General features: G+C 40.9%; 1 protein-coding gene across 1 annotated transcript; it reads left to right on the plus strand.

Annotated features, from left to right (window-relative positions):
- The first annotated feature begins 3,602 nt into the window (after window positions 1-3,602).
- Window positions 3,603-13,626, plus strand: phax (phosphorylated adaptor for RNA export). Its single transcript, XM_042732072.1, has 5 exons — window positions 3,603-3,756; window positions 5,099-5,619; window positions 6,915-7,035; window positions 9,426-9,509; window positions 12,788-13,626. Exons 1-5 carry the CDS (start codon window positions 3,682-3,684, stop codon window positions 13,070-13,072), a joined length of 1,086 nt encoding a protein of 361 aa, XP_042588006.1. The 5' UTR covers window positions 3,603-3,681; the 3' UTR covers window positions 13,073-13,626.
- Window positions 13,627-14,966: the final 1,340 nt, after the last annotated feature.

Below are 14,966 nucleotides of genomic sequence, written 5' to 3' on the forward strand. Positions count from 1 at the left end.
GTGTAATAAGTAAGTTAAGGTAAAAAGGTTAGTAAGGTAAAAGCACACAAAGAACTGTTATTAAACACTTTCACTCAGAAAATTGATCAAAGTTTGTAATTAGAGGGATTCCTTACTGAAAAACATAAAGTGGGCTCCCCACAGTGAGTAATGGTGAAAAAAGACAATGTTTTCCTTTAAAAATGTTTACAAAAACATGCATGGAACTTAAATATACTGTGGACTATACATCATAGTCATTTTGATTGTGCCCACATTAAAATATTGTATGTTTTTTTTTTCATTCAAGGTTAGCTTGTGTGTTTTGTGGCACAGTACCAGTTAAGCCCATCTTTAAAAATATTTAATTTATTAAAATAACATTCTCTACATAATTTATGATGCATTTATTTGTAAATTAATATAAACTGGGTTTAATTTTTTTTGAGATAGATAGATAGATAAATTATTGTCCATTCTCTTTGTTCTCACATATTATATACAGATGCAACTGGCAAAAAAAAAAAAAAAAAAAAAAAAAAAAAAAACACATATTACATACATGTACAATGTAAATATTTGTGTAAATGCCTGGGAAATTAAGATGGTACAAACCTTTTTTGAATGTTAGGGTCCTGTATCTTGAGATTAGTTGAGGGGGGTGCTTGCGTGTGTGCAAGCTATTGCTCTGTCAAGTTCTTAAAGGGGAGTGTATTTAAAGCTATGAAAACTGACAGCATGGTGTAAAAACCCACTGGTAAGAAACAGAATGGTTAATAAAGGAAAGGGGCAATGTAAAGGGAACTTAATTTTCGTAGAATAAGACGCTGTTGGAGCGTTTATGTGTCCCTTTATGTGATAGTACACAAAAAGGGTGACAATATTTGAATTTCTCAACCTGTTCTATTGTTGCCATCTGGAGATCCGATGTTGTCCAGTCATAGATTTGTCTGTGCACCAGTGTATTTACCGTGGTAAGCAGAACTAGGTAATGTTGAGGACTGCAGTAATGTGTTAATATGTCCATTACCAGTGTGTAAAGAAAGGGAGAGAGGGACACAGCCTGAGGGTCCGGTGCCATACAAATGCCTCCTGGGAAGAAACTGTGAACAATGGATGCAATGACAACGTTGATTACGTAGTTTTTTAAAATAGACGATCAGACGTAATGGTAGGAGGGAATACCAACAGCATCCTCCGTTTGGCTTTACTAGGCTTTTGTCTTTTTGACAGGTTGACAAGATCAGAATCGTTTTTCAAATTGCTTGCTATGGGTGGTGAGAGCAAACTGGTCTGTAGGGACACTGATGGACGGGGTTTCTTAATCAGTACCGTGCTGTACGTACCCATTATGGAAATACAGAACAGTAACAAATGGCAGGGATGCCGTCCGGCCCCATGGCCTTGTTTTACACCTACTCAGCCTGTCGAACATCCACCTCTGTAAAGGGAGGAGTGTCGGTAGTGGGAGAGCGTTAAGTATTGCAGGACGGCTGAATAATCAGTGATGTCAAATCTGGAGTAGAAGGTATTAAGGCTATTCGCAAATGTTGTGTGTTTTAATGGTTTGACTTTGAGATTAGCTTTGTGTGCAAGCTAATAAAACTTAAAACTTACATTTAAAGGAAAATGTAAGAAAATGGTTAAAGGAAAATGATATAAATGATAAAGTACTATTTGTTCATACACAAAAAACAATACATTTGTCTCTTAAGAAATGATAATAAGCCATTTAAAAAAATGGGATGCTATAACTTACTAAACTACCAAACCTTAAACATCGCAACAGACATCATGTAGTTATAATAGATGCGTGCTTTATCTTATTTAACAACAAACCCACACATTCACACGCATGCCTTTGAACAGCTGCATTCAAAGCACATGCACACTTTCACACGCATGCCTTTGAACAGCTGCATTCAAAGCACAGCTGGGACTTGATAGTGCTTCTCAGCTTGAAGATGCACACTAGTGAGGCTGCCACGTCATCAAGCTCCCTCAAAGGACATCTCAGTCTGAGCACTGAGCTCACCCAATTTCATTATACAGTGCTAGAAAAAAAGATGCTGGAGACCAAAGCAAATCTTTTGTTTTGTTTTGTTGTAAGTGAATCACATAACTTAAACCATGCACAGATGGTTGTCATGTACTGCACTGCCAGTTTGGGGAACCACTCATGCATGTAAAGGACTAGAGGTCCTGAGATATAGGGACACACCTGTAGTAACGTGAAGTGGTGTGGGGATTTAATGATCATCATAAGAGGCAGTGATAGAAACAACATCAGTGTGCCTTAATAAAGGTGAAAGCTCAGGAATAGAAGAGAACAGTGGGCAGCTCTTCCATTAGTGTCTCAGTACAGAGAGAGAACAGCAGAACTGGGAAAGAATAAGACCACGAGACAAATAATGCCTATCAAAGTGTCCCAGAAATAATGTCCCAAATATTAGACGACACAATAAAGCGAGGCACAACAGAGTCCGTTCCAAACACAGTTAATAAAGGTCTTCATGTCACGAGGTGTATCTGAAATATCCGTCTAGTGTAGGAAAAGACTGAGGACTGGACATTAAACCTAAATAAAGGCATGAGATGTGAGAAACCGGTCTGGTAGAGTATACAGTAAAACATATGCTAGAGTGTGTGAATAATGAGAGAGGAAGAAATATTTGATTCATTTCAGAAGAAGGGCTGAGACTGGAAGCATTAGACCGCAGCACTACTGTAAAACACCAAAACCGACGAAGGACAGAAGAAAATAAACATTAAAGTGTCAGTATCTGAAAGAAAGAGCCTCGTCTGGAGACTGAGAGAGTGATGATGTTTCTGAAGAACAGCACGCAGTCCTCTGAGCAGTACACTATAGATTCTAGTGCGGCAGCGGTCTTTGTTTTTGCGATTATTGTCATGTTTATGAAACTATGGAACACGTGCTTATTGTTTGCAGACAATATGAAGAACAGAGGAAAAACATAATGGGAGAATCAGGAAAAGCGGGATTAAGAAGGGTGTAGTGGAATGGGAGGTTAGTGAACCCGCCAGAACAACAGGACTGAAGCAGCAGAAGAAGAGGACGCGCCCAATCAGAGTGGCCCTCGTCGCTGACGCGGCCAGAGCCCATCTACGGAGAGCCTTTCCACTCTCTATTAAGTCCTATTGTACCGAACTTTGGTTGCAGTTCCACCAGAGTTCCACTGGGGGCGATCGCCATGAGTGCAAAATGAATGGGAGTCTATGGGGCTAGACGGCTAAATTAGTCCCTTTCACCCGATTGCCGTTGAGAAATCTCAGATCTGATTGTAGGTTTTGCAAGTTCAACATGGGTTATAGGTCGAAAGTTGAATGAACGAGTACTTATGTCCTTTCGATTTCTTACAGGTTGAGTTGTTGTTGCCCATAACACGCTAGCATTCTGCTAATGAACGTATAACGGATGACGTCATTGACATGTTAAAAGACTTTTTAAAGCAAATAAGTGGCTCTAAAATATCTAACACCCAGCAATGTGTAATTTCTTTGCATCTCCTTTCGAATACAACATTCAAATTACTGGACAAAAAAAATTATATCCTGAGAAAAGTGGATTTTGAGGGGTATACCGCCATTGACCTCCATTCATTCTGCACTCGTCCTGTGAGCGCCCTCATATGGACGCGGACGCGGCAGTAAATATGTGCGCGTCACATCCGGCTGTGAGAAATGGCGGGCGATGAAGATAGAATGGCGGAGCTGGAGGACGGAGAGCTGGAGTCAGACCAGGAGGAGCGAGTACAGGTGTGTGTGTGTGAGAGAGATAGTGATAGTGTGTGGCTGCTCGGATCTCCAGTGACTCGTGCTGCGTGTATAAACCGCTTCAGTAACACGGTCCTGCTCGTAAACAAACTGTCTTCATCTTGTAAAGGCCTCTTGTTTTTATTTTGTTGCCAGCAACACACACAGCGCTGGCTGAAAGAGTCAGAACACTAGTGTCTAAAGCAGACAGAAACCGTCTGAAGGAAACATCAGTTAATGTTAATACTGCAGTAGGGTGTTTGTGCTGCACTCAGAGATGTGATCTGATCATCATCAGTGTGTCTGGAGTCACATGAAGAAACAGAACAAACTGAGACAGACTCAATCCAGAAGAACTGTGTCTCAGAGACTCTTCAAGGAACCTTCCTGCGAAGCTCCTGAGAAACTCTGCTTTAAACACAGAGCATGCTCCCCCAAATGATGATTTCATTCAGTTCATAGAAGTTAATCGACAAAGAATCGCCTGCGATTTTAAAATCTATTTTGTGTAGCTTGTCGGTGGACTATGGCTCTGTGCAGTAAATGCCGCTCCACCTGAACCGGTGTTGCCAAGTCTGCGGTTGTTCTTCATGCTCACCCCAATACCAATAACGTGATATTTAGCCCCTAAAATGTGTTTTTTACCAAGGCAACCCTGCCATAAAATGTATATTTTAACCCCGGGATGCAATTTTTTATCGGGGAACCTCCTGGAAACGCGATTGGGCTAGTTTTGAGAAGCAACTGGGCAGGATTTGTTGTGTAAACCTGGCAACCCTGATCTGAACGCACGTGCTGGAGATATACTACTAATCACAGGAGCGTCTTTACTGATGAGATGCGCATGAAAATCACATACGATTTTTTGCACAGCCGTAGCTCTACCATGATGATTTTATTCAGTTCATAGAAGTTAAATGAGAAAAAAAAAAAAAAATCTTATTATTGAAAAAAATAATTGAAACCAAAATTTATTTTTGACAGCATCCTAATTTTACAGCATTTTTTACATAAGTGCCTCAAACTTCACCAGCTCTGCAGCTTCGCAGGGGGTCTCTTGAAGCGTCTCGGAGACACAGTTCTTCTGGATTGAGTCTGTCTCAGTTTGTTCTGTTTTTTCATGTGACTCCAGACAGACTGATGATGATCAGATCACATCTCTGTGTGCAGCACAAACACCTCACTGTATTAATAACATTAACTGATGTTTCCTTCAGACACACTGCAGCAGAGGATAGAGATAACTGACTTCAGACTGTTTCTGTCTGCTGAAGACACTAGTGTTCTGTACATTCGGTCAGTTATTCATGGAGAAAATCATCAGTTTTGATCCTCGCTGTTGCAGGTGTCATATTTTCAGAGGACAGGTCCGTCTCTGAGCTCTGCGTCCGTCTCTGGATACCGCAGCCTGAAGAACACAGACTCCAGCGACAGCGGCTCTGCGTCTGAAGACGAGGCCGTGCCCTGGAGACAGAAGCGGCTCCGCAGCTCCAGCGCTCCCTCCGGACGCAGGGTCAACAACATCTGGGGCTCCGTGGTGCAGGAGCAGAGCCAGGAGTCTGTGGCCGCTGAGCTGGGCATCATGGGGATGGAGGGCAGCGTCAGCATGAGCAGTCGCCAGAGCGAGACCTATAACTACGTGCTGGCCCGCAAGATGATGGAGAAGGAGCGCGAGGAGGAGCAGGAGGGCTTGAGGAGCGCGCTGGACGGGGAGCTGGAGGGCTACATGCAGCAGAAGAGCTGTCTGAAGAGGAAGCGGCCTGCTAAGGAGAGGCTGGGCCCGCGGGCCGAGATGGACCTGAGGGGCCGGTACCAGCTCAGAGAGGACGACTCTGACGAGAGAGTGGTGGATGAGATCGCTCACAGGTCAGGAAAAACACACATGTTCTGAATGAAGGATAAGAATTAAAAGTGAATATAGCTTCACAACATGCAAGCAGATATAAAGTAATAAAGGGAGGTAAAGACAATTACAAGTGATAAACAAAAAGCACGTTCAGTATCGAGAGTTTACAGACAATCATAGTTATGGGTTCTTCTTTTTCCTCAGCATTATTGCTGTTTGATTATTACTGATGAGATCACAGACACTGGCAGCTTTAACAGTCTGCATTCACACTAATGCACAGATCTATTTCCACACTTCAGATATTTTGTCCTGCTCTGAAAACATTACTCACTGTGTTTACATCAATATCATATCATGAAAGTGCATTTAACCGCAGCTTCAGGACCAGCAGACACGAAGCTCAGGTGTGAGTCTGTCAGTGCATCTAACACGTCCTGCTCTCCAAACAGCAGGAATGAAGCACATCTCAAGGACACGTGTCTCACAGTGAAGCCTGCTCTACTCTAGCACACACGTGTTATATGTGAGGAAAACCCAAGCTCAGAGTTAAAAATAGAGTGTGCATTTTTAATACCTGTGTGACCAGAATGATGTCATAGACTATAATTGATTATGGTCTATTACTGCATCAGTGTAGAATCATCCACGGCTGCATCGCGATGCAACGATTAATTCAACACCCCCGATGTATATATAATGTGTATGTATGCTATGTTGTGTGAAATACTCTAGGCAGGAAAGATATGAAATAAAAAACGAATGCCATTTTTATGTTCCTCATTTTAAAAAGTGAACAGATGTGTGTGTGTGTAGTGTGTGTGCGTCTCTCACGCTCAAGGCTGTACTTTAAAGATTTACATTTTGACAAAATGAATAAATTCATCTTTTTTTACTACTTTTACTACTTTTCATCAAAGATTCTTTAAAAGAAAAAAAAGGATCACGGGTTCAAAAAAAAGAAAAGAAGCAAAACTGTTTTTAACATTAATAATAATCAGAAATGTTTATTGAGCAGCAAATCATCATATTAGAATGATTTCTGAAGATCATGTGACACTGAAGAGTAATGATGCTGTAATGATGCTGAAAATACAGCTGCACATCACAGAAATAAATTACAGTAAAAAAAAAAATCAAATCAGCCTTGATGAGTATAAGAGAGTTCTTTAAAAACATTACAAACCAGTAGATCCCATATATATATATATATCTATATATATCTCTTCTACAGTAACTGGAGGTTGTTGTGTGAAATGATCTTGAGTTCCTGCACAGCTGTTATATCATGCTGCCTTTGTTTGCTCTGTTAAAGACTCATGGAGCCGAAGAAGGATCTGATAGAGCGAGTGGTGCGAGTGATAGGAAAGAAGAAAGCCATCGAGCTGCTGTCAGAGACGGCAACCATTGAACAGACTGGAGGTCTCTACACCGTGGTATGGCCACAACTACCTCACAAACCCATCCAGATTTCAGGACATACGAAAGAGTTTGGAACTGAGGATTGGCTTTTCAGAGCTGGTTCCGTTTGTCAAAAATAATAAATAAACACACTAATGTGTGCATAGAGAGAGCCATAATATTCTGCTTTTAACATATGCTTACTATTTAATCATAACATTTGATCATTATTCTGCAAAATATATTTGTAGACACACAAATGGAGGGACAGTTCACACTAGATGGAAATATCACCGTGATTAAAGTTTGCCATCACTACAACAGCAGCTTGATACATTACTAATAAATAGATACTTGGGGCTCCTGACAATATCTTGTGAAGTGATCACACTGTGTGAGAAACTGAATATATTATGTATAATATTACATAACTTAAAAAAATAAAATAAAATAATAACAGTAATAGGCAACCAAAACCAGCCCAGTGGAATCGTCCATAAAGGATTATGATCATTTTATCCACAGGAACGTTGATTCTGATAGAATGTGCCGGCGGAAGAAGGGCTGACTGTGCATGATGCCTTGCATATCAAAACAGTCAAAACAATCATTGCACATCAATTATTCAATTCAATTCAAGTTTATTTGTATAGCGCTTTTTACGATACAAATCATTGCAAAGCAACTTTACATTAAATTAAGTTTCTACAATATTTAGTAGTAGCGTATCAGTGGTGACTGTCAGTTCATGTGCATACGGCAGAAATGTTCGGAAAAATCAATGAAAGACGTAAACAGATGATGAACACTATTAACAGCAATTATGCAATCAAACTTATGGCAAAATGTGGTAGTTCTGTATGTTGTCTCTGGGTTAGCATCATCTGAGGTCCTCTGAGGGGTTGGCATCATCTCCTCTCAGGTGTTCTGGATCCAGACTGAAGCTTGTGTAAATCCTAGTTACAAAACAGAGAAACAAATAGAGACATAATTAGTGTAGCTGCTGTTCCAGCCAAGTAAAATTAATTAGTTTAACCCAAGTTAAAGAATAATAATGTGCATTTGATCAGATATAACTGCAGTCCAAAATTATGAGGAGCATTATTTGAATGCTTGGCCAAAGAGGTGTGTTTTTAATCTAGATTTAAACAGAGGAAGTGTGTCTGAACCCCGAACATTATCAGGAAGGCTATTCCAGAGTTTGGGAGCCAAATGTGAAAAAGCTCTACCTCCTTTAGTGGACTTTGCTATCCTAGGTACTATCAAAAGTCCAGTGTTTTGTGACCTTAGGGAGCGTGATGGGTTGTAGCGTGGTAGAAGACTAGTTAGGTAAGCAGGAGCTAAACCATTAAGGGCATTATAAGTAAGTAATAATATTTTGTAACTGATATGGAACTTAATAGACAGCAAAATCAGAGAAATAAAAACATATTTTTTTTTGACATATTACCTTGACCTGGTAAGGACTCTAGCCGCTGCATTTTGGACTACCTGTAGCTTGTTTATTGAAGATGCGGGGCAACCACCTAGCAGTGCTTTACAATAGTCCAGTCTAGAGGTCATGAACGCATGAACTAGCTTTTCTGCATCAGAAACAGGTAACATGTTTCGTAGTTTGGCAATGTTTCGAAGATGGAAAAATGCTGTTTTTGTAACATGGGAAATATGATTTTCAAAAGACAAGTTACTGTCTAATATAACACCCAGATTTTTGATGGTAGAGGAAGTAACAGTACAGCCGTCTAATTGCAAATTGTAATCTACGAGATTCTGTGTACTGTTTTTTGGTCCAATAAGTAATATCTCTGTCTTATCTGAATTTAATTGGAGAAAAATTATTGGTCATCCAATCTTTTACATTTTTAACACACTCTGTTAGCTTAGATAGTTTAGAAGTTTCATCTGGTCTTGTTGAGATATATAGTTGAGTATCATCAGCATAACAGTGGAAACGAAATCCCGTATTTTCTAATGATATTACCAAGGGGCAACATGTATACTGAAAATAGCAGAGGACCTAGGACAGATCCTTGTGGCACTCCATATTTTAGTGGTGATAAATGAGATGAATCCCCATTTAAATAAACAAAGTGGTAGCGATTGGACAGGTAGGATCTAAACCATCTTAAAGCCTGCCCTTGGATACCTGTATAGTTTTGTAATCTATCTATGAGTATGTCGTGATCTATGGTGTCGAACGCAGCACTAAGATCAAGTAAAACTAGCAATGAGATGCAGCCTTGGTCTGACGCAAGAAGCAAGTCATTTGTAATTTTAACAAGTGCAGTTTCTGTGCTATGATGGGGCCTGAAACCTGACTGAAATTCTTCATAGAGATCAACATCATTAAAACAAGTTTTGCTGTTATTGGTGTTTTTACAAAAATGAATAGCATAGCATATTTGTTTGTTTGTCTTTCCTGCAGGATGGCAGCAGGAGACGGACACCGGGTGGAGTGTATCTGAACTTACTGAAGAACACACCCAGCATCTCTGATGGACAGGTGAAGGTGCGTCAACACTCATGGGTTTTCATCAACACGTCTTTCTGTTCTTTTCTCAACATGTTGAATGTGTTTGAACATCAAGAAGATCAGGCCCTTTCTTTCAGAACATGCTGCACAACTCCTTGTTCAAGCTCTTGTTCTGTCCAGGCTGGACTATTGCAGTGCTCTCTTGGCAGGTCTTCCAGCCAGTTCTATCAAACCTCTACAATTAATCCATACTGCGGCAGCAAGATTAATTTTTAATGAGACGAAAAGAATACACGTCACACCTCTATTTATCACCACGCACTGACTACCAATAGCTGCTCGCATAAAAATTCAAGGCATTGATGTTTGCATACAAAACCACCACTGGCTCTGCACCCCTTTACCTAAATTCATTACTTCAGACTTATGTGCCTCTAGAAGCTTGCGTTCTGCAAGTGAACATCGCTTGATTGTTCATCCCAAAGAAGCACAAAGTCACTTTTACGGACTTTTAAATTAAATGTTCCCTCCTGGTGGAATGAGCTCTCAATCCCAGCAGCTGAGTCCTTAGCCAACTCCAATAATATGCTTAAAACACATCTCTTCCATCTTTATTTGACCCTCTAACTCTAGCACTCTCTATTCTAAATATATTCTTAAAAAAAACTAACACTACCTTTCTAATCTTTTTGTATTCTATCTGTTTTCTTTTCATTTATTATACAATTATAAAAAAAGACCTCTCTCACTAGCTTGCTCTATTCTTTTTCTATTCTATCTGTTTTCTTTTTATTTATTATATTATTTAAAAGCCCTTGCTACGTATACTGCGTTTAGGCTAACTGAGACTTATTATAGCACTTATATATCATTGCTCTTTTGTTGATTTTGATTGCTTCCATTGTCCTCATTTGTAAGTCGCTTTGGATAAAAGCGTCTGCTAAATGACTAAATGTAAATGTAAACATGTCCTCAAGTCTTCAAGAACACTTAATCCGCAGAGCTGCCTCACAATAAAATTACTGCAGAGCTTATCGCTTTAATGAGATCAGTGGTGGGTGGGGTTAAGCATTTGTTGGGCGGAGCTTATCGGTTTAATGAGATCAGTGGTGGGTGGGGTTAAGCATTTGTTGGGTGGAGCTTACCAGCTTAGCGCTGCGCAGACCGATCGCGAGAGTAGCCACTTGCAGTCGGGGGTGGAATTGAAAGTGGAGATGTCAAGTTGGACACTAACGTGACTCAATATAACATTGCGACTAGAGTAAAAAAGCTTTTACTGTTCTGAAAACACAGATTTGTGAGCAGTATTGGAATTGAAGATGTTAGAATCACACGTGATGGTTGTCATGCGGTGAATCTGGCCGATCGTGAAACAGCTGTGTCGTCATCAGCGCTCCTGCAGTCGCTCCGGAGAAACTGCGCCAGCCGGCTGCTCTCGAAACACTTTTGCGGTACTTTGATGACACACGTGACAGTGATGTGGCATCGGCGCCGTCTCAAATCTGACAAAATGTGTAACCGACATGCACTGCTTCAAGTCAGCCGCCGATCGGTCTGCGCAGCGCCACATGAAGTCAAACGCACCTATTGAGATCACTGGTGTTTGGGGTTAAACGTTTGTTGCTGCTTAAATGGGACCTGTTATGCCCCTTTCACAAGATGTAAAATAAGTCTCTGATGTCCCCAGAGTGTGTATGTGAAGTTTTAACTCAAAATAACCAAAAAAAAAAAAAATTCACATCATGAAAAAAACAGACGGGAGCACGGCGTGATAAAAAATAACTCATGGTGCCCTACAAACTTTATAAGACCCAATAGTCATTGATCGACTTCACATTGCTTTCATGTGCAATTTTAGTTCCCACTTTCCTTTTCACAATCATTCTGGTAGCACGTGAAGGCAGCATCAGTGAAAACAGACAGACAATGGTAGCTTTAGCAACATTAGCCTTACAGAGAGCCAAGAAGCTCTTTCAGAAGACCATTTGGAAAACTAACGCGTGATGCTTCTTCTGGAGGTGTAGCTGGATCACAAACAGCTGGCACTGCTCCATCCTTCAGGAGCAGCTTTTGTACAAAACCTGCTGTATACTGACCCTCATTCACAAAGCAGTCCGGTGTAAAATGATTTGCGCAGACATATACGAATTTCGGTAGAGTTGAGGGAGCATTTTCTTCAAAAACAAAATTAACCCCCTCGTCTTCAGCGGCTCAGATTTCGGGAGTAAATGGAGAGAGCTGTGTGGATCCATACACCTAAAACGCTTGGGAGACATTCTCTTCTCGTCAGTGCAGCAATGACAACTCGCTGTGAACTCGATCGGGCGGTTCTAAGTTATAACAGCAGTGTCTGTCAACTTTTGTGGGCGGGGCCTGTGGCTAATGTGACGTCACATTAGCAGCAATGCTGAAAACAGGTAGTTGGGAGACACTGCTTATTACACTGGGATTTAAAAAAAAAAAAGAGTGAGTGGGTTTTTATCATTATAGGGTGGTTGTGTACACACACTGCCAACACACATTGATGTCCAAACAACATGTGAAAGTGAATTTTGCATAATAGGTCCCCTTTAATGAGATCAGTGGTGGGTGGGGTTTAACTTTTGTTGGGCGGAGCTTGTCGGATTAATAGGTGCGTTCAACTTCATGCAGCACTGAGCAGACCGATCCCAATCTGACTTGAAGCAGTTAGAAATTTTGTCCAACTTGAGACAGCGACGACGCCACGTCACATCAAAGTACCGCAAGAGTGTTTCGAGAGCTGCCGGCTGACTGTCCAGAGCGACTGCAGAGCGCTGATGACGACACAACTGTTTCACGATTGGCCAGATTCACTGCATGACAACCATCACGTGTGTTTCGGGTTTATTCTAACCTTTTCCATTCCAATAATGGCCAGAAATCTGTGATTTTAGGACGGTAAAAGGTTTTTTACTGTAGTTGCACTGTTGTATTGAGTCACGTTTATCATACAACACTGATAAAAGCACATATACCCCCACTTTATTAGTGTTTAAGTAGTATATGATTATGTTGAACTTTATTCTTGAAAAGATGGCGCTGTATTAAGCAGTATATAAAAGTGTTCCTCCGTCGAAAGCTCCTAAAGAGATCAGTGGTGGGTGGGGTTAAGGGTTTGTTGGGCGGAGCTTATCGCCTCACTGTGGTTTAGCGGCTCTGCTCAAACTCCCGGTCTCACACCGTCTCGAAAGGCCTGCTGTCTGAAGCTGACACTGCCGTTTATTTGCATGTTTACCTCCTCCTCAATACATTCAGATCTCAGAAATGTTTCTTTGCATGTTTTCTTCGTACAGGAGATCTTTCATGAGGAGAACCAGAAAGAATACAACAACAAAAGAGCAGCTAAGAAGCGACGGACGCGAATAGTAGCAAAGAAGATGAAGCAGGCCATCAACACGCTCAACCTCGAGGAGGATGACGACGTCTCGCGAGAAACGTTTGCCAGTGACACTGAAGAGGCCCTGGGCTCTCTGGAGGAGGCCCCGCCGGAGTCTGCCCCCGAGGGCCCGCCAGAGGCTGCGCTGGGCACAGAGGACAACCCTGTCGTGTACAACTCAACCGACCTCGAGGTTTTCTAACGCCTGAGCATGCGTGCCGTTTCGTGCTGCACGGCCCCTTCTAGTTGTACAGCTCTGATTGACTAAACTAAAGATGAAAGACAACAGTGGGTGGGTCCTGACGGATAGCACTTTAAGCTCTCTGCTGGTTGTTGAAAGACTGTAAACAGCAGCCAAAGCTTGTACAGATCTTCTACAGAAATCCTTGCCTGGTTAAAATGTTGTTGATAAATTGTGATATTTCTGTTTGGATATTTTGCAAGCTTTTGATACATTACTGCATTCATGGAAAGTTTTTTGCAGCAAGAAAATATACATTCACTTATTTCAAAAGAATACAGCTTGTGTTTTAGTCATCGGAGATGCTCTAAACGTTTGTTAAAGGTGAATTGTACAATAAAAGCAGTACGTGCTTAATGTGTAAAAGTCAAGCTCAGCTTTTGGTGCGTGTCATCTTGCTCTCAAATATGTCTGTGGTTGGCTTTTTTTCAGTTTGTTTTTGCTTTTGAGCTGAATTAATGAACATTCTTGAACTAAGTTTCAGTCCATGCTCAAATTAAAAAGCAGTCTCTTAAGTTTTGGGATTAATGGTATCTTCTCTGATCAGGTTCACTCTTGCACATGGTTGAATATACTACAGGTGTATTCTAGTGCTTCATCTGTGATGTGGACAATCTGAAGGAATACAAACACATCCATAAACAATGTTGGGGTAACGCATTACAAATAACACGGGTTACAGTAATCAGATTACCTTTTCCAAGTAACTGGTAAAGTAACGCATTATTTTTTTAATTTACTAGAAAATATCGGAGTTACTTTTTCAAATAAGTAATGCAAGTTACTTTGTTTTCCCATTCATTGACTGGTGTGTGCGCCATGTGAACATAGTTTAGTTTTAGTTTTATTGCCATCTGCCCAAGAACATTTCAGTACAAGTACATTGGAATTCAAATCAAGCATAAACATGCATACACATACACAAACTGTATTAAAAATAGAATAATATTACACTTAAAATAAAACTGTAATAATTTAGCACCTTTGTTTTAAGTGTCCATAGAAATGGGAATGTAGGGTAACATGTTAGCTGTTCAAAGTCAATGGTGGACGAGGATCCCTCCTTAATGTCCTGGTCCAGTAGCTATTATACCATCAGGTCTTGTGAGCAGGAATACTCACAGGCCTGCGATGTCTCAGACTGTATCCTTGAACAGAGTATAAGCTGGGTGATGTTTATCCCTGAGAATGCTCTTAGTGTTCCTCCTGCACCGTAGAGTATATATTGTGTCCATGGAGGGGAGGTTAGAACCAATGACCCTCTCTGTGGTTTTTATGACTCGTCGCAGTGACTTCCTCTCGGCCCGGGGGGGTGTTACCACACCACACTGATACCGCTAGTGAGGATGCTCTCAACAAGACCTTTGTGACATGATGGCTACTGTAGGTGAACACGGATTACTCAAACAGTGAAGTGAAAACTCAGAATATGATGCAAACCTGCAATAATTAAATGTTAAATGACTCAAATGTCCTTTACTTTAATATTGCTGAAGAGTAATGGACTTTCTTCTGCTGGGTCCTATACTTCGTACAATCAAGAATGGCAGCACAGCTTAAAGGATTGTTTGCGTGTTAATTTACATTTCCTTCAGCTTGAGAAGGAAAGGGCTTTTACGTTCATGGGGGCGTTTTACTCTTTGTCCACCTGATGAAATATTTTCCGCTGGTACATTTCTTATATTTAGCACTTCCCAGTGTGTCACTTTAACATTTCAGGATAAAGCTGACCTTCTTTAGTAGCCCTTTATTGTCACTAGTCACAAGTACCAGCGAAATTAGCCATCAACCTGTCCATACATACATACATATACACAACATACATACAATATGACAAGGTGGTAGACAGGACAGG

Source organism: Cyprinus carpio, chromosome B10, assembly GCF_018340385.1.
Source record: "Cyprinus carpio isolate SPL01 chromosome B10, ASM1834038v1, whole genome shotgun sequence".
Classification (NCBI taxonomy): domain Eukaryota; kingdom Metazoa; phylum Chordata; class Actinopteri; order Cypriniformes; family Cyprinidae; genus Cyprinus; species Cyprinus carpio.

Coding starts and splice junctions, on each gene's coding strand:
- phax (XM_042732072.1), top strand. CDS start 3,682: ATGGCGGGCGATGAAGATAGAATGGCGGAGCTGGAGGACGGAGAGCTG. Junction 3,757..5,098: donor ACCAGGAGGAGCGAGTACAG/GTGTGTGTGTGT, acceptor TCGCTGTTGCAG/GTGTCATATTTTCAGAGGAC. Junction 5,620..6,914: donor GTGGATGAGATCGCTCACAG/GTCAGGAAAAAC, acceptor GCTCTGTTAAAG/ACTCATGGAGCCGAAGAAGG.